This window comes from Stegostoma tigrinum, chromosome 4 (genome assembly GCF_030684315.1).
Source record: "Stegostoma tigrinum isolate sSteTig4 chromosome 4, sSteTig4.hap1, whole genome shotgun sequence".
NCBI classification, from domain to species: Eukaryota; Metazoa; Chordata; class Chondrichthyes; order Orectolobiformes; family Stegostomatidae; genus Stegostoma; species Stegostoma tigrinum.
Window position 1 is genome coordinate 99,343,494 of NC_081357.1, and position 17,993 is coordinate 99,361,486.

The window sequence follows — 17,993 nt, forward strand, 5'->3', positions numbered from 1 at the left end:
GGTGTGAGGTAGGCAGTGGGCGATGGTGTGTGTGGGTTTGGGGGCTGTGGGTTAGTCAGTGGGCGATGGTGTGTGTGGGTTTGGGGGCTGTGGGTTAGTCAGTGGGCGATGGTGTGTGTGGGTTTGGGGGGAGTTGCAGTTGAACGCTGGAGAAATTGCACGAAAGGCGATGACAAAGTTTAAAGAAAGCCAAGGGGACAGGAAGGAAAACAAATAGAAGCGGGGGTCAGGGAACGTGTTTCTCCCCACCTTGGGGAGCGGACCGGGTAAGGAATTCACTCATTCCACCGACCCAGCGGATGATGAAGTCTGTCAGAAACCGGTCAACTTTTCACCTCCAGCGCGGAAAGAACCGACGCCGGGGGATGCCCAGGGTGGCAGGAGAGACACATGAAGTTTCCCATTCCCAGGCGATGGGACTTGAGACATTGCCCCTGTCTCTGCCTCTCTCACCTCCACCCCCCCTCCCCCGCCCCCCGCCTCCAGAGGTTAGAGTGGGCCGGCACTTTGAGGGATTTATATTTCAATCTACAGCAACCTCGGTGTTTTCATATAATTCCAGGGGCAGCCCGGAGCTCCCTCCGCGAGAGTGAGAGATGTTTGTAGGTTGATTGCGGGGTGGGGGGAGGTGGTGATGGTGGAGGGTGTAAGGTACAGCCATGGTTTAATGCAACTCTCAAACTGAGCACTAATAACTCAGGGAGAGAGAGAGAGAGAGAAAAAAACACTCGGGCTGCTCACTTTTCTAAAGTTTGTCCTAAACAGTGACAAACGGCTGGACATACAGGCTGTGGATGGAGTTAGAAGGGGCTGGGAGACAGTATAAACAGTGTCACTTACACAAAGCCATGGTAGATGAAAGCCCAGCTCCTTGGTCTCTCTAGGATGTTGTAGACGAGGTTTTGGAGCCTCCGGTAGCGCACGTTCCTGCGGGGACAGTAACCTTTCGCTAGCGGGCTGTCCAGCAGACTCAGGCGGCTGCCTTGGTGAGTGAAGCCCCGGTACTCGGTGGTGTCCAAGCCGCTGATCAGGAGTCCCCCTCCCGCGGGTCTTCTCAGCGCTGATTCCACATCCCTCATCCCCACAAACTCCACTCCGTCTCCTGCTGTCGCTGCTGCGGGACTGGGCATCCACATGCTGGTCTCTTGGCTCGCATTGCGGGCCATGCTCTCAGAGACATGGGGCCAGCGGCAGTGCGCGCACACACACACACACACACACACACAGAACTGCTGCTGGCCTGCCCTGCCCTCCGGCCAATCTCTCCCACTCTCCCTGGGGGAATCTCCTAGTCAGGCAGCTCAGCTACAGCTCATTCAGTTTTACAGATAACCCGCAAGCTCAGGCTTCCCCCACTGGCTCCCGGCGCACTGTCGCTGGTTCTGGAGAGCTGACACACACCAAAGTTTATTGTTGGGAATCTGTCCAGCCCGGGTTTTCTCTGAGCCCGCCTCGCTCCGACCTCCACTATTAATGAACGGATCTGTGTGTGTGTGCATCTCTCTGTGTTTATCTGTGCGTATATCTGTGTCTATGTATATCTGTTTGTATGTCTGTGTACCTGTCTATGTATATCCGTGTGTTGTATCTGTTAGTATCTCTGCGTATATCTGTGTCTGTGTATATCTGTGCCTGTATGTCTGTGTATCTCTGTGAGCCTATGTGAGTATATCTGTGTCTGTGTATATCTGTGCCTGTATGTCTGTGTATCTCTGTGTGCCTATGTGAGTATATCTGTGTCTGTGTACATGTGTATATCTTTGTGTACCTGTGTGTATATGTGTTTGCGTATCTCTGTGCACCCCTGCGTATATCCCTGTGTATATGTGTGTGTATCGCTGTGTACCCGTGTATATGTGTGGATATCTCTGCGTACCGGTGTGTATATCTGCGTCTGTGTGTAGTTCCCGAACACTGACCTCTGTGCCCTCGCTGTACACCCTCACCAAATCCCCTCCCTGCCTCTTCACCAAGTGGCTCAGCTCCCGAACTGGAGTGCTCTCGGTGGGATCCCAGTGACACCGCCGTGCCCCCCACACAGTGACAAGCTGCTGCTACACATGCTTGCCAGAATTTCACACAGATCCATTCATTAGTAGTGGAGGCACCTGAGCTTGAGGCAGTTTCTGTTTTCGCAGGATTTGAAAGGCCACCAGCCGCGGTCTAACGTGCGGTTTCGCTGCTCAGCGGCAGCGTGCCTTTGTTTTGGTCAATTCGACCGCTGGTGGCCGGTTTCCGAGGGAGAGTTCTGACCCAGAGTGTCTATCCAGCACTGTGAACCGAAGCTGGGGCATAGCAATGGGAGGGAGCCGCTGTCCCAACCCCCGCAGTGTCCGGGACAGACCCAACAACTGGAGGCTAGAAGCTTTTCCCCCGGGGGGACAGCTGCTGAGAGAGAGGGACCAGTAAAGCTCCTGCCTCCGGCTCATTCACTGAGCACTGCCCGGGCTCAGTACAGGATCCATCCAGCCACACACCTCTCTATCCCTGCTGCAAGCTCACCCCGCCTTGCCTTCCGGCCAGACGTATAGGAGAGTTGAAATTTCGGGATAGTTGCTGGCCATTCAGCCCTCCCAACCTGCAACTGTGCCATTCAGTCAGATCCTAGCTGGTTTGCGCTGAGCTGAGGCACACACAATGTCAAACACTATAGAGATAAATAGTTCGAAAATGTGTGTATTTCTCTGCGACATAATGTCCTATCCTCACTAAATGCTAATATCACCGTGTCTGAAGTGATTACTTAAATGTAAGCGTATTAAATATTAGCGAGAGTCAACACAGTGTGGAGCTGGAGGAAATTTATTTTGCTATTTATTTTGAAGTGGGGCGTTGATTAATAAATCAAGGCATATCCAGTAACTGAGATAACACGGTGTAGAGCTGGATGAACAGGCCAAGCAGCATCAGAGGAGCAGGAAAGCTGACGTTTCGGTTCGAGACCCTTTTTCAGATTTTCAAATTCTTCACATTTTTTCCGAAGGGTCTCGACCCGAAACGTCAGCTTTCCTGCTCCTCTGATATTGTGTGCATCCAGCTGTACACCGTGATGTCTCAGATTCTCCAGCATCGCCAGTTCCTACTATCTCTGTATCCATTAACTGTTTGGTATTGAGCTAATGCCATGTTTTCCTATATAATGTAATTACATTTATTGTTGTTATTTTACAGAGACATTTCGAACCAAAACGCTTTAAGGCAATTCCAGAGGTGTGGCCAATGAAGTGTCTTCGTCCTGTTTGGTTTGCTAGTTAGAGTCACTGCAAACAGGGCCCTGGGTTTGGGTTGAAGGTGCAATGGTGTGTCTGCTCACTGAGCTCTGGAAACATTCACCTGGACATTTCCGCGTTCAGTACGGCTCACCTGGACCAGCCTGGGGAGAGCGCGGGATCAGACCGCCCTCGGGTGGGCCATTGCCGCCACTGCGGTTCAGGAGTTCCAATTTAAAGCAGCTCAGCTGTAACTTTTAAAAGCTGATGAACTTTAGCGCCCAGTCAAGTTGACATACACTGATAACTATGAAGCCTAGATGGGGTGAACTGATATCAGAATTCCATGCGAGAAATAAGAATGCTTCAGTGCCCCTAAATCTTCATTGATCCCTTTGTAACTTGCTTTGCTCTCAGCAGCGCCCCTATCAACCAACTTCATACACAGAAATCTTATACTCAATCTTCATCATCCAAGCTCCTAAAATCAAAACAGTTTTTCTTTTAAATTTAGCCGATCTCCCGTTGTGGTTTTCCACATTTTCCAGGAGGAATGACAGTGCTTTTATTTTTAGAGTATTTTTCCCCCGACAAATAGATGTTTCCAACAACAAAATAAACCAGAAGATTGTCTTGACACCCCAATAAATTACAAACATGGCAGTAGGTATGTACAGTTAGTGAAAGGTTCCAAAGCCCTGCAATACTCAGACTATGTCACAACATTTTGGACCAGATAAAGATTACCCATTGGCGAGTCAGGACTTAAATACTTCTCTCACAATATAATAAAGCCCGTCACTCCAAAAGCTCAAAACTACACTTCTCCTCAGAAAAAAACTCAAAGAATGTTGAAAAAAAACTTAAATGGCGGAAGCTGGGAATGTTTGAGGAGACAGTTCTGTTGCAGGGAGCGCACTGTATGGAGAACTGGTTGTCATAAGCCCAGCCAGCATTTTACACATCCCTAATGCCCTTGAAAGGGGCTTCTGTGTCACTGCCTAGAGCCCATGAAGAAAATTTCATGGTGCTGCCAGATAACAAGACTCAGGATTTTGATCCAGCCACAACGAAGGATTTGAACCAGGGAGTATCTATTCACTGTACGCACATCTGAAGTTGAGCTAACGCTACTTCTACATAATGTGTGGGCATTTTTCGTTGTCATTTTACACCAGCATGTTTTCCCCAAACGCTTTAAGGCAATTCCAGAAGTGTAACCAATGAAGTGGCCATTGAAAACAGGGCCCTGGGTTTGGGTTGAAGCTGCAGTAGTGTATTTGCTCACTGAGCTCTGGAAACATTCACCTGGACATTTCCGGGGGTTCGGCGCCGCTCCCCGACCAGCCTGGGGAGGGCGCGGGATCAGACCGCCCTCTGGTGGCGAAACCCAGCCATTGCTGTCACACCACGACAAGGTGCAATTCAGAAGGTCCCGTTTGAGGCAGCCCAGCTCTCACCCATCTGTTTCAGCCGTAACTTTTTAAAATGTAGTGAAGTACTGCACCTGGTAAACCTGGCACACAGCCATGAGTGCTATACTTCCAAGTCCGGATGATTTGCGCCTTGGAGGTAGTGATGCTCCCCTACATTTACCGCACTTCCGTTGAGACGTCATGGGTTTGGAGAGTGTTGCTGGAGTGATTTCACTGAGTTGTTCCAGTTCTTCTTGTAGATTACACTGTCTGTAGCTACTGCACTGTTGGGGGCGCGGGGAGTAACTGTTGGGGGCGCGGGGGATGAGTGAGGTGCCAATCAAGTGGGGCAGCTTCGTCCTGGATCGTGACAAACCTTTGAGTGTTTTTGGGGATTCACCTGCCCGGGATCATCTATTATACTCCTGAGCTGTGCCTCAGAGGCAGTGGGCAGGCTTTGGGCTGTCAGGAAGTGAGTTATTCACCACAAAATCCTCGAACCTGTTCTGATAGGCTAAACCAGGCTAAACCAGTTAAGATTCTGGTCAATGATAATCCAAAGGATGGTGTTGCTGGTGAATTCTGTTTTAATAATTGGAGAAATAGGCCTTTAGACTCTCTGATTGCAGATGGTCATTGCCCGTCAACAGTGTAAATACTACTTGCCTGGCCTCAGTCAAAGGCTGTGTCATCTAGGTTGAATATGGCATTTGACCATATCCCAGTTTGCCATCTAGTGTTGCATAACAGTGCTAACTGCGCTGTCAATGCAAACGGAGTAGAATATGTTTCCTCTTGCCAGAGATCAGTGGGCGAAATAAGTAAAACAAACGTAGGCAAATCTGGAAAAGTTCAACAGGCCTGGCAGCATCTGTGGAGAGAGAAACAGAATGAGCTTTTTGAGTCTGGTTTGACTTCTTCAGGTGAGGGGACTACATGGCTTTGTGAGGATTGTCTGTTTCCATGTGGTGTGCATGGACTATTGACAGTTCCCAGCCCACTTAGTAGATGTGGCATGTCAACACTGAGGTGCAGCATAAGCAAGCGAGATACCATGCCCTCAATGCCCAGCTGCTGTGTGACCATGTCCCGGTCTATCATGGAGAGTCAGTGCCCATTATCCTGACAATAGCTACGATATTCCTGTGCCATGACATACTGCTGTACTATCTGCATGTGAACCATCAGAACAAAGCTACTGGGCACTGAGGACTATCCACTGACTACTTGACTGATGACTCCAGTGCACAGCCCATGCACACATGTAGGCAAGTGCAATATTAAATGTGATCAAACAATAACTGGTGTTGCTTAAACAATATTTCCCTTTGTCTGGACCATACAAGAAGAGCCTATCTTTTTTCTCCAGAGCATGTGTTACAATTTGTTGCAGTTTGCTACTGACTGCAAAGCATTGCTGTGTGAGTTCACAGCCCTTGCCATTAATTATTGTGGGGGTCTCTGAGGAGTTCAGTCCTGGCTGGCCTTTACAGGATTGACTCATCTGACTGTGCTGCCAGTCAAATGTAACCCCGAATCCCTATTCACCAATCGTCCTGTACAGTCCCTACCTTCTTCTCTATTATTGACCACCACAGTATCCTCTTGGCCATAATGTTGACATATAAAAAAAATTATATCAAGCAAAGCTTTCCAACCCAACCGAATAAATCCAATATCCCACACAGAAGACATCCAATGTTCTCTGTACTCTTGATGCCTGTTTCCTCCTATCAGTGATCCCCCAGTGGCTACAACAGAGGCTGTTGAACTGCAGTGGGAGGACTGCAGATGACCTTGGGGATGGCTTTAAGCAGCAAAGGCTACAGAAGGTCGCAGTTAGAGTCTACACCATCCCAGCGCGGACTCAGTGGCCAGGGTTGACTCACTGAAGGGCAAGATCAAGAACACTATATCCTGTAGCGAGCTGAAGAGAATTCTTTACTAGAAGTCTCCACTCTCAGAGATTTGGTGTAGACCATTTAAGGCTGAGGTGAGGAGGGATGTCTTCACCCAGAGCTAAGTGTGTCTTTGATGTTCCCTTCTCCAAAGGGGTGGAAGCTCAATCATAGGGCATGTTCAAGACAGAAATCAATAGACTATTGACACGAAGGGATATGGAAATAATGTGGGAGAATGGCATTAAGGCAAATGATTAGCCAAGAACTTTTTGAATAATGGGTTAGGTTTGGAAGACTGTACGGCCTGATTTAGTTCTTATGTTCTGGGAGCATTTGACGACTGGTTTCTAAGTCAAAAGGCTACCAGAAAGATCGCCAGTCTGAAATGTTCACTCAGATTCTGCCTGTATTGGTGTTCTCATCCTGCTGAGTATTTCCAGCGTTTTCTGGTGTTAGTTCAGATTTCCTGTGGTATTATTAAATCACACTAAGTTCTGCAGAATAGCGAAAGAGGCGCCGAGAGAGAGTGGTCAGAAAACTTTAAGGGTGTAAAATAAATCATAGACTGTAGAGAGCAAGGCTTCTGCAGTTTCCAGGAATATAAAACAAATTGGTGCCAGACACATTGTGTTTGACGTCACCACTGCTACTTGCAGAGATTACATTAGGAGCACAAATCCAGGCATAAGGTCTCAGGAACATTATAAGTTGTTTGATTTTAATGAAATCTGGTAACAAATACAGGTCTGATTGAGAAATATGTATGACTAATTAGGTAGGACACACATTAATATTAAATGCATTTAAAGGTAAAGATGCAAGTTGAACAAGGAGCTAATCATTAAGACTCCATCACAACCAGCAGAAACTATCAGAACTATTCACTTTGAACTGAAGATACACCCAGGAGAGGGTATTGACGTGGCCGACATTTAGAACATAGAACATAGAACAGTACAGCACAGAACAGGCCCTTCAGCCCACAATGTTGTGCCGACCATTGATCCTCATGGATGCACCCTCAAATTTCTGTGACCATATGCATGTCCAGCAGTCTCTTAAATGACCCCAATGACCTTGCTTCCACAACTGCTGCTGGCAACGCATTCCATGCTCTCACAACTCTCTGCGTAAAGAACCTGCCTCTGACATCCCCTCTATACTTTCCACCAACCAGCTTAAAACTATGACCCCTCGTGCTAGCCATTTCTGCCCTGGGATTAATTAAGTTAAAAGTGACCAGTGCTGAGCACAGAAAACAAAGATGTATGAGTGACTGTTTAATTAGTGGAATACAGGCTTGGAAGGTCACTTGGCATGTAAAACAAAATACCCTTTCCTGGGTCTAGCGGTTCTGACCTAGGTATCAACTGGACAGGACAACTTGTGCATGCTTTTGCAACAACCTGTTTGGCAAAGCTATGATCATATCTTTGGAGGAGCTGAGACTGGAACTCAGGCCTCTGGCATGAAAAGTAAGGACATTGCCAATGAGCTACAAGAACCTCCAAAGCAGTTTGGATGCTGTTACACTTAACAGAGCACCCCTTTATTCCAAATCATGGCTACTGTATGTACTCATAGTGATAATGGTTTTTTCGAAATCCCCTAGAGCAGAGTCTGCCTCAGTCGGTCAATCCATTGATAGTTCTCTTGGTATGATTTTGGAGCAGGTGAGCAAACTGCAGCACCTAACTGAAGCAGGGAGTCTCATTTTCCAGGGAAGTTATGCACCTTCTCTGGCTATATTGTGCCATAATAGGAAATATCTGTTTTGGCCCATTTGACTGATTTTCAATGGCATCACTGTCCCATTTGAAGCCATCTTCTCCCTGGGCTCCCCTTCAAGGTTATGCTGTGCTGTTATATCTGGGCATTTATTTCCAGCTGCCTTGTCTTATTGGTCATGGACACAATGGGGCACAGCTCCAACACTGGTTTCAAAACAACATAAGTAAATGTCTTCACTGCGACCAATATCTACCCAACCATCGCAACACCCTGCCTCCTCCCTGGCTGCACAGGCATGCTGCAGTTTTCCTGTCAGGCTACCAGCATCTTCATTGCCCATCCCACTGCTATGAAACAAAACCCAACACACTGTCCTTCCACACATCTCATTTCCTTTAAGTTACAGGAAAGGATTAAAAGCACAGCTACATGTTTCAAAGTGATAACTGCATTACAAGATTAAATAATGCATTGGATTGCTGAGCTTTTGCATGTGTGTTAATGACGGGCACTATCACATCTAGTCGTAAAAACAAAATACAAGGGGAATGCTGGGACCATAAACCCAGGAGCATACAACTGATAGGAGACGGCAAAGATTTTGGACCAGCAACATTACTGATCCAGACAGGGTCTGCAGCAGATGGTGAAGGACCAACAAGAGGAAAAAAGGTACTTGATCCCATCCTTATCAATCTATTGGCTGCAGACACATCTGTCCATTTACCAGTAAGAGAGACCACCAAAAAATCCTTATGGAGATGAAATTCTGCCTTCACATTGAGAATAACCTCCATCATTTGTGTGGCACTATCAAAGTGCTAAATTGGACAGATATTGAACAGATTCAGCAACTCAAAACTAGGCATTTGTGAGGCGCTGTGTACCACCAACAGCATCAGAATTGCTCGCAAACACATTCTGCAACCCCATGGACCGGCATATCCCCCACTTAACCAATACCATCAAGCCAGGGGACCAACCCTGATTCAATGGATGGTGCAGGAGGGCATGCCAGGAGCAGCACCAGGCATACCTGTAGATGAGATATCAAAGTTGTGAAGCCACCAAACAGGACTACTTGCATGCCAAACAGTGAAAGCAGCAGGCGATAGAGAGAGCTAAATGATCCCACAGCCAACGAATCAGATCTAAACTCTGCAGTCCTGCCACATCCAGTGAATGGTGGTGGACAATCAAACAACTCACTGGAGGAGGAGACTCCACAAATAGCCCCATCCTCAGTGATGGAACCGCCTAGCACATCAACGCAAAAGATAAGTGTGAAACATTTGCAGCAATCTTCAGCCAGAAGTGCCGAGTGGATGATCCATCTCAGCATCCTCCAGTGGTCCCCAGCATCACAGATACCAGTTGTCAGCCAATTTAATCATTCAATGTGATATCAAGAAATGGTTGGAGATACTGGATACTGCAAAGTCTACCGGACCTGACAGCATTCCAGCAGTAATACTGAAGACTTGTGCTCCAGAACTTGCTGCTCCCCTAGCCAAGCTCTTACAGTATAGTTACAACACTGGTATTTACCCAACAATGTGGAAAATAACTAGAGACATCCTGTACATAAAAAGCAGGACAAATCTAACTTGGCCAATTACCGCCCCATCAGTTTATGCTCGATCATCAGTAAAGTGATGGAACGTGTCATCAACAGTGCTATCAAGCAGCAACTGCTCAGAAATAACCTACTCAGTGATGCCCAGCTTGGGTTCTGTCAGCGCCACTCAGCTCCTCTTCTCATTACTGCCTTGGTTCAAACATGGGCAAAAGAGCTAAATTCCAGAGGTGAGGTGACAGTGACAGCCCTTGGTATAAAGGCTGCATTTGACCAAGTGTGGCATCAAGGAGCCCTGGCAATACTAAACAACCAATGGGTATCAGGGGGCAAACTCTCTGCTAGTTGGAGTCATACCTGACACATAGGAAGATGGTTGCGGTTGTGGGAGGTCAATCATCTCAGCTCTGGGACATCTCTGCAGGAGTTCCTCAGGGTAGTGTCCTAGGCCCAACCATCTTAAGCTGTTTCATCAATGACCTTCTCTCCAACATAAGGTCAGAAGTGGGGATGTTTGGGGAAGTTCAGCACCATTCGTGACTCCTCAGATACTGAAGCTGTCTGAGCTCAAAGGTAACAAGACCTGGACAATATCCAGGCTTGGGCTGACAAGTGGCAAGTGAGATTCATGCCACACAAATGCCAGGCTATGACCATCCCCAATAAGAGACAATCTAACCATTATCCCTTGACACTTAATGGTGTTACTTTCACTGAATCCCCCACTATCAACATCCTGGGGGTTCCCACTGACCACAAACTCAGCTGGACTCACTACATTATCACAGTGGCTACAAGAGCAGTTAAGCAGTTAGTAGCTCAACTCCTGCTCTCCAAAGCCTGTCCACCATCTACAAGACACAAGTCAGGAGTGTGATGGAATACTACCCACATGCCTGGATGAGTACAGCTCCAACAATACTCAAGAAGCTTGACACCATCCAGGACAAAGCAGCCCGCTTGGCACTACATCCACGAGGATCTACTCCCTCTACCTCTGACACTCAGTAGCCGCAGCGTCTACAAGATACGCTGCAGAAATTCGCCAAAGATTCTTAGATGGCACCTTACAAACCCACAACCACTTTCATGTAGAAGGACTGAGGTGCAGATCCCTAAAGGTGTTATGGATCAACCTACAACAATGTGGACTGCAGCGGTCCGAGAAGGCAGCTCGCCACCAGCTTCTCAATGACAAGGAGGATCAGGCAATAAATGTTGAGCCCAGCCAATAACACCCACTTCCCCTTAGCACATGGATGATAAAAAAAATCAAAACAAAGATTTCCAGCAGTAGACTATTCATGAACATTTATAGTAAAGCTTTATTTTAAAGCTCCAAGCGAGTAATATACCTGGTGGAAGAAATCATCTTTCAAGAAACATAGTCTAATATTTCTGATGTTTTGGTGAAAGGTAATACTTTCTCATTGCTCACATCCCTTCAGCTTTACAAATGCGAAAGTTAGGCCTCTGTCAATGTTCATCACACTTTCACGTGTTACTGTATCATTCAATGTTATTCCTCGTTAATTTATAAAAGATTCCTTTTGAAGTTTTGATCACCACAGTCCATTTGGTGTATATTAACCCACAATGCCATTAATGGTGGTGTTCCAGGGCTTTGGCCCTGTGATTCTGAATGAGCAGTGATATTTTTCTAAGTCAGGATGTTGAGAGATTTGGAGGGGTTGCATGTGAAGGTATTCTCATGTATCTACTGGCCTTGCCCAGGTGCTGGAGATCATGGACTTTTGAAGGTGTTGTCGAAGAAACCTTTGTGAATTTCTGCAGTGCATTATGTATATGGCACACACTGTTGTTACAAGCATCAGTGTGGAGCAGGTGAATGTTCGTTGATGTAGTGCCAATGAAATGGGCTGCTTTGTTTTGGATGGTGTCAAGCTTTTTGAGTGTCATTGGAGCAGCACTTATCCAGGCAGGTGGGGAATATCCCATCCAACTCCTGACTTGTGCCTTATAGATGTTGGTCAGTCTTTGGGAAGTCAGGAGAGAGTAAATTGTCACAGACTTCCTAGCCTCTGGACTTGCTCTTGTAGCCATGGTTTCTTTATGGCCAGTTCTGTTCAGTTTCTGGTCAATGATAACCCCCACCTCCCCACTCCCGCTCCTCCCCAGGATAGTGGGGGGATTCGGTGATGGTGATGTCATTGAATGCCAGGGGGCAATGCATAGATTCTCTCTTGTTGGAGTTGATCATTGCCTCGCGTTTGTGTGGCATGAATAGTTCTTGCCACTTGCTAGATCAAGCCTGGGTGTTTCTGAGGTCTTGCTGCATTTGGGCATGGATTGCTTCAGTAGCCAAGGAGGCATTAACGGTGCTGAACATTGTGCACTCATTGGCGAATATCTCTACTTCTGAACTACTGATAGATGGAATATCATTCATAAAGCAGATGAGAAACTTTTTCAATGATGTTCTGGGGCTGAGATGACTGATCTCTAACAACTATAATAATCTTCCTTTGTGCTAGGTATAATTCCAACCAGTGGTAGGACTGCGTGATGCCACACCTGGTAAAAAGTGGGCCTTGATGTCAAGGGCTGTCACTCTCACCTCACCTCTGGAAGATCAGCTCTTTTGTCCATGTTTGAACTAAGGCTGTAACGAGGTCAGGAGCTGAATGGCCCTGGTGGAACCCAAACTGGGCGTCACTGAGCAGGTTATTCCTGAGCAAGTGCTGCTTGATCGCATTGATCACCACGGCCTTTGCAGTAACCAGCACCCTTACTGTTTCTTGATTTCACAGGGAATAAGCAGAATTGTCTGAAGACTGGTATCTGTGATGCCGGGTTCTTCCTTAGGAGACCAAGTTGGATCATCCACTTGGCACTTCTGGCTGAAGATTGTTATAAAAGCCTCAGCATTGCCTTTTGTGCTGATGTGTTGGGTTCTCCCATTATGGATGAGGGGATAATTGTGGGTTGGGGGACACAATGGCCTAGTCGTATTATCACTGGATGTTAATTCAGAGACCCAGATAATGCTCTGGGGATGCAGGTTCAAATCCCGCCATGGCAGATGGTAGAATTTGAATTCAAAAATTATTTGGAATTAAGAATCTAATGATGACTGTGAATCCATTGTCAATTGTCGGAAAAGCCCATTTGGTTCACTAATGTCCTTTAGGGGAGGAAACTGCCATCCTTATGTGGTCTGGCCTACATGTGACTCCAGACCCACAGCAATGTGGTTGACTCTCAACTGCCCTCTCAGCATTTAGAGATAACAATAAATTCTGCCTTGCCAGCAACACCTTCCTCCCATGAATGAATATAGAAAAAAATTAAGTTGTTTAAATGTCCACCATCATTCATGACTAGATATGGCAGGACTGGCAGAGTGTAGATGTGACCCATTCATTATGCAATCTAATGTCTGAATTCCTCAAGACACCTCCAGCTATGTGTATGTTGATGCTGCTGGTCCACACTTGGTTGTGGAAATTGAAGTACCCTGTCAGAATACATTCTGTGTCCTTACCACCCTGTGCTAGATCCAAGTGATGTTCTTCATGAGGGAGTACTGATCCATAAGCTGACTGGGTGGTGGGTGAATGTGGTATCCAAATGTTTACTTGCCCATGTTTGACCGGATGCAGTCAGACTTCATGGGGTTTGTAGAGAAAATGGTCAGGGCTCCCGGGGCAAGACCTCCCTACTACATACCACTGTGCCAACATCTCTACTATTCTCTCCTACTGGTCGAACAGGACACATCCAGGGATGGTGATGGTAGTATTGGAAACATTTTATGTGACATATGGTTCTGTGAGGATGACTATGTCAGATGTGGCTAAATGTGAGACAGCTCTCCCAGCTTTGGTACTTGCTTCTATATGTTAGTAAGGAGTACTTTGTAGGGTTTACTGGAAAGAACTGTTTGCTGTTTCTGTTTCTGTGGGTGATGCCAGGTTGTCCATTTGGTTACATTCCTTTGTTTAGACTTTGTATAACAGGCTGAAACAACTGAACGGCTCTCTAGGCCACTTCAGAGAGTAGATAAAAATCAACCACATAGATATAGGTGTTGAGTCATATGTAGGCCAGACCAGGTAAGGAGAGCCAGATTGCCTTCCCTGAGGAACACTAGTGAATCAGATGGGTTTGTACAATTGACACTGCTTTGTTGTCAGTGACAACCGTCAGTAGGCTCTTAATTCCAGATTTTCAAAAAATTCAAATTCCACCATTTGCTGTGATGGGTTTCAAACCCAGGCCTCCAGAACATTACCTGGGTCCATGGATTATTAGTGACAATACCGCAATGCTAAGACCATTCTGAAAAGTAATGTATTCTGAGGTATTTTTAGATATTCCTGAATAATTAGGAATAACTTCAGGTTAGATTCTTTTAGACTTGGCATTACAGTTCACTTTTCCACTTAAAGTATAATGCTAGTTGCTTTCAATCAGTAATGCTGGAAAGTTAGTCAATTTTCTCAAGGAGATAGGCCCTAAGTTGAACCTATGCTAACGATCTGAGCTAACCAACCTACTATCTGTTTGATCAAATACATTATGTGTCTTGGAGTTGATGGTATTTAGGACATAGAACATAGAACAGTACAGCACAGTACAGTCCCTTTGGCCCACAATGTTGTACTGACCTATTATCCTACTAAGATCAAACTACCCTGCATACTCTACATCTTACTATCCACCATGTGCCTATCTAAGAGTCGCTTAAATGTTTCTAATGTATCTGACTCCACTACCACTGCTGGCAGCGCATTCCACACGCCCACCACTCTCTGTGTAAAGAACCTACCTCTGACATCTCCCTTATACCTTCCTCCAATCACCTTAAAATTATGTCCCCTCGCAATAGTCATTTCCGCCCTGGGAAAAAGTCTCTGGCTATCCACTCTACCTACACCTCTCATCATCTTGTACACCTCATTCAAGTCACCTCTCATCCTTCTTTGCTCCAATGAGACTGGTTTCAGGGATGAGGAATTTCAGGGATGGAAATTGATTGGAGAAGTTAGGATTATTTTCCTTGGAGATGAAAAGGCTAAGTGAGGATCTGATTGAAGCTTTCGAAATAATGAGAGGCCTGGACATGGTAGATAGGGAGAAAATGTTCCCACTCATGAAAGGATCGAAAGTGAGAGGGCACAGATTTAAGGTAACTAGTGATTGAAACAAAAATGAGGAAGAATCTTTTTCGGGCAGTGAGTAGTTAGGGTCTAGAATGCATTGCCTGGATTATATTGGAGATGGATTCAGTTGTGACGTTTATGAGGGAATTAGACAATCATTTGAAAAGGAACAAGGCGCGAATTACATTTGCAAAACTTAAACAAATTCTTTGATTTGCTACAAAGAGTTAATTTAGTCAAAATTATTTCTAAAGATGGATTTGCCAAAGCAGAAGTGACTTGGTTGGGCATCACTGTAGAATAAGGTGAAGTAACATCTAGAGAGCTAAAAACAAATGATATCTTGAATTTTTAAGACAGACCGAGAAATCTTGAAGCATATGGGCATGAATGGATTTTATTGGAACTTTGTTCTGAGTTTGAGCACAGTGGTGGTTCCATTGCGAAGCTTGTTGAAGAGAGATATGAAATTTGAATGTACAGAGGAATGTAAGAGTGTACCGTTTGCACAACATTTTCAACAACACCAAATTATGCTGAGCAACTCCAACTAGCTGTTGTTGTCAGCGATGGTGAAAAATACTGGCGAAAATGGGGATTGAACGATCAATCAGTTATTTTTCATAAATAGCGAACGTGTCAGCAAAAACAATAACCAACTGTGGAGAAAGAGGTTTTGAGTTCAGTGTTGGCTTGACAACATTTTGAAGCCTACATACTCTGTAGAGATTTTATTTATAATCTCGGACAAATGAGGGGGGATCTCATGGATACTCCGAAAATTCTAACAGGGATAGACAGGGTAAATACAGGGGGGATGTTTGTGATGGTAGATGTGCCCTAAACCAGGGTTCACAGTCTGAGGATTTGGGGCAGCCGAGATGAGGAGATATTTCTTCATCCAAAGAGTGGTGAGCCTGTGGAATTCATTACCACAGGAAGTAGTTGATGCCAAAACATTGAACGTATTAAAGAGGCAGCTAGATTTGGAACTTGGTATGAGTGGGATAAAAGGTTATGGGGACGATGCAGGATTAGGTAGTTGAGTTGGACAATCAGCCATGATTGTGATGAAACATGGAACAGGCTCAAAGGGCTAAATGGACTCCTCCTGCTCCTATCTTCTATGTTTCTATGTTTTCAATTGAGATTTCATAACAAGAATCAAGTCTATTCCATTGAAGTTTAACACTACAACCATGCAATCTGAAAATCATTTATGAAGCACGAAGGAGTAATATCATAATGGCTGTCTAATCAAGAAGAAACCAGATTTCTTATTTGCCTTCACAAAAATCCATGCTGTCTCTGATTTTTGCCTCTCTAACTTTGAAGCTGCTCCCTCAATGTAGCTGAGCCAAAACTCTGAAGCTCCCCACCTAAGAGCACTGTGAGGGCACCCAGCCTCTGTGGGGTGCAGCGGTTCAACATCTTCTAAGAACAATGAATGCTGTCCCAGCAAGTGACAGGAATGAGTGAATGATAAAAGAAAAGTTAAATTGTATACCATTTCATTGAAGCCACAGGAACTGGTAGGATGTTCATGGCTTCATTCCATTTATCCATGGCAATACTCTCAAACTCAGCAGTGCTGGGTAGTGCTCTGAATAGCCTTATTCTAGGTAGAACACCAGCTAGGAAATGATGATGTGGAGGTGCCGGTGTTGAACTGGGGTGGACAAGGTCAGAAATCACCTGACACCAGGTTATAGTCCAACAGGTTGATTTGAAAACACAAGCTTTCGGAGTCTCACACCTTCTTCAGGTGTTAGTGAGAGGGGGGGTATCAGACACAGAATTTATAAGTCAAAGATCAAAGGCCCACACCACTGATGAAGTTGTATCAAACAAACCTAAGATGCTGTTAAATAGTTAATCAGTTAGAAGGTTTTAATTGAATGTTATGTATATATAAATCCCCAAATTCCTTTCAAGTCCCTGTCCTGTGGAAACTAAACATTTTATCAGTGTAAAGAAGAGATGACATTTTAGGTCAGATAATGCATATTGTGTTTTGGTTTGAAGACAGACTGGTTTTATTTCTAGAGCAGAAATATATAAAACACCACATTGACTGACTGTCAATAAATTGCGTGCTTTTTGAACAAAATAGAATGTATTTTACCCCATTGATTTGCGCGCGCGCGTGTGTGTGTGTGTGTGTGTTTGCGTGTTCTTGAGAGACAGTGTGTGTATGAGAGAGAATCTGTGTGTGTGTGTGTGAGAGAGAGAGTTTGTGTGTGCGCGCGTGCGCGTGTGTGTGTGTGTATGTGTGTGTGTGTGAGAGAGAGAGTGTGTTTGTGTTTGTGTGTGTGAGAGAGAGGGAGAGTGAGTGTATGTGTGAGAGAGACAGAGGTAGGGGGAGAGAGACAGTGTGTGAGGGAGAGAGAGAGAGAGTGTGTGCATGTGTGTATGTTCTTGAGAGACAGAGTGGGTATGAGAGAGGATCTGTGTGTGTGTGTGTGTGTGTGTGTGTGTGTGTGTGTGTGTGTGTGTGTGTGTGTGTGTGTGTGTGTTTGCGTGTTCTTGAGAGACAGTGTGTGTATGAGAGAGAATCTGTGTGTGTGTGTGAGAGAGAGAGAGTTTGTGTGTGCGCGCGTGCGCGCGTGTGTGTGTGTGTGTGTGTGTGTGTGTGTGTGTGTGTGTCTGTGGAAGTATTGTGTGAGAGTGTATAGTGTGGTGGGGTCACCTGTAGTGCAACATTAACCCAAGATCCAGGTTGAGGCTGTCCTCGTGGGTAACGAACTTAGCTATCAACCTCTGCTCATTGACTCTGCAATGTTTCGTATCTTGATGTCCATCTGGGAGGATGTTTACCCGAAGATCCAAGGCCAAATGAAGGCCACTGAAGTGGTCCCCCAGTGGGAGGGAAAATTCCTATCTTCCGGCTGGTGCACAGTGTCCATCCATCCGTTGTCATACCATCTGCATGGTTTGGCCAATGTACCATGCCTTGGGGCATCCTTGCTTGCAGTGTATGAGATAGACAACGTTGTCCAAGTCACATGAGTGACTGTTGTGTGTGTCGTGGGTAA

At 45.7% G+C, this 17,993-nt stretch overlaps 1 protein-coding gene across 1 annotated transcript in view; it reads right to left on the minus strand.

Moving 5' to 3' along the window:
- Positions 1 to 1,377, minus strand: part of LOC125452219 (potassium voltage-gated channel subfamily KQT member 5-like) — a 259,961-nt gene extending 258,584 nt beyond the window's left edge. The window contains exon 1 of the mRNA XM_048530372.2: positions 841 to 1,377. Within this exon, the coding sequence (XP_048386329.1) occupies positions 841 to 1,166 (326 nt within the window). The 5' untranslated portion in view covers positions 1,167 to 1,377. The remainder of the gene's footprint in view (positions 1 to 840) is intronic.
- Between the last annotated feature and the right edge of the window lie 16,616 nt (positions 1,378 to 17,993).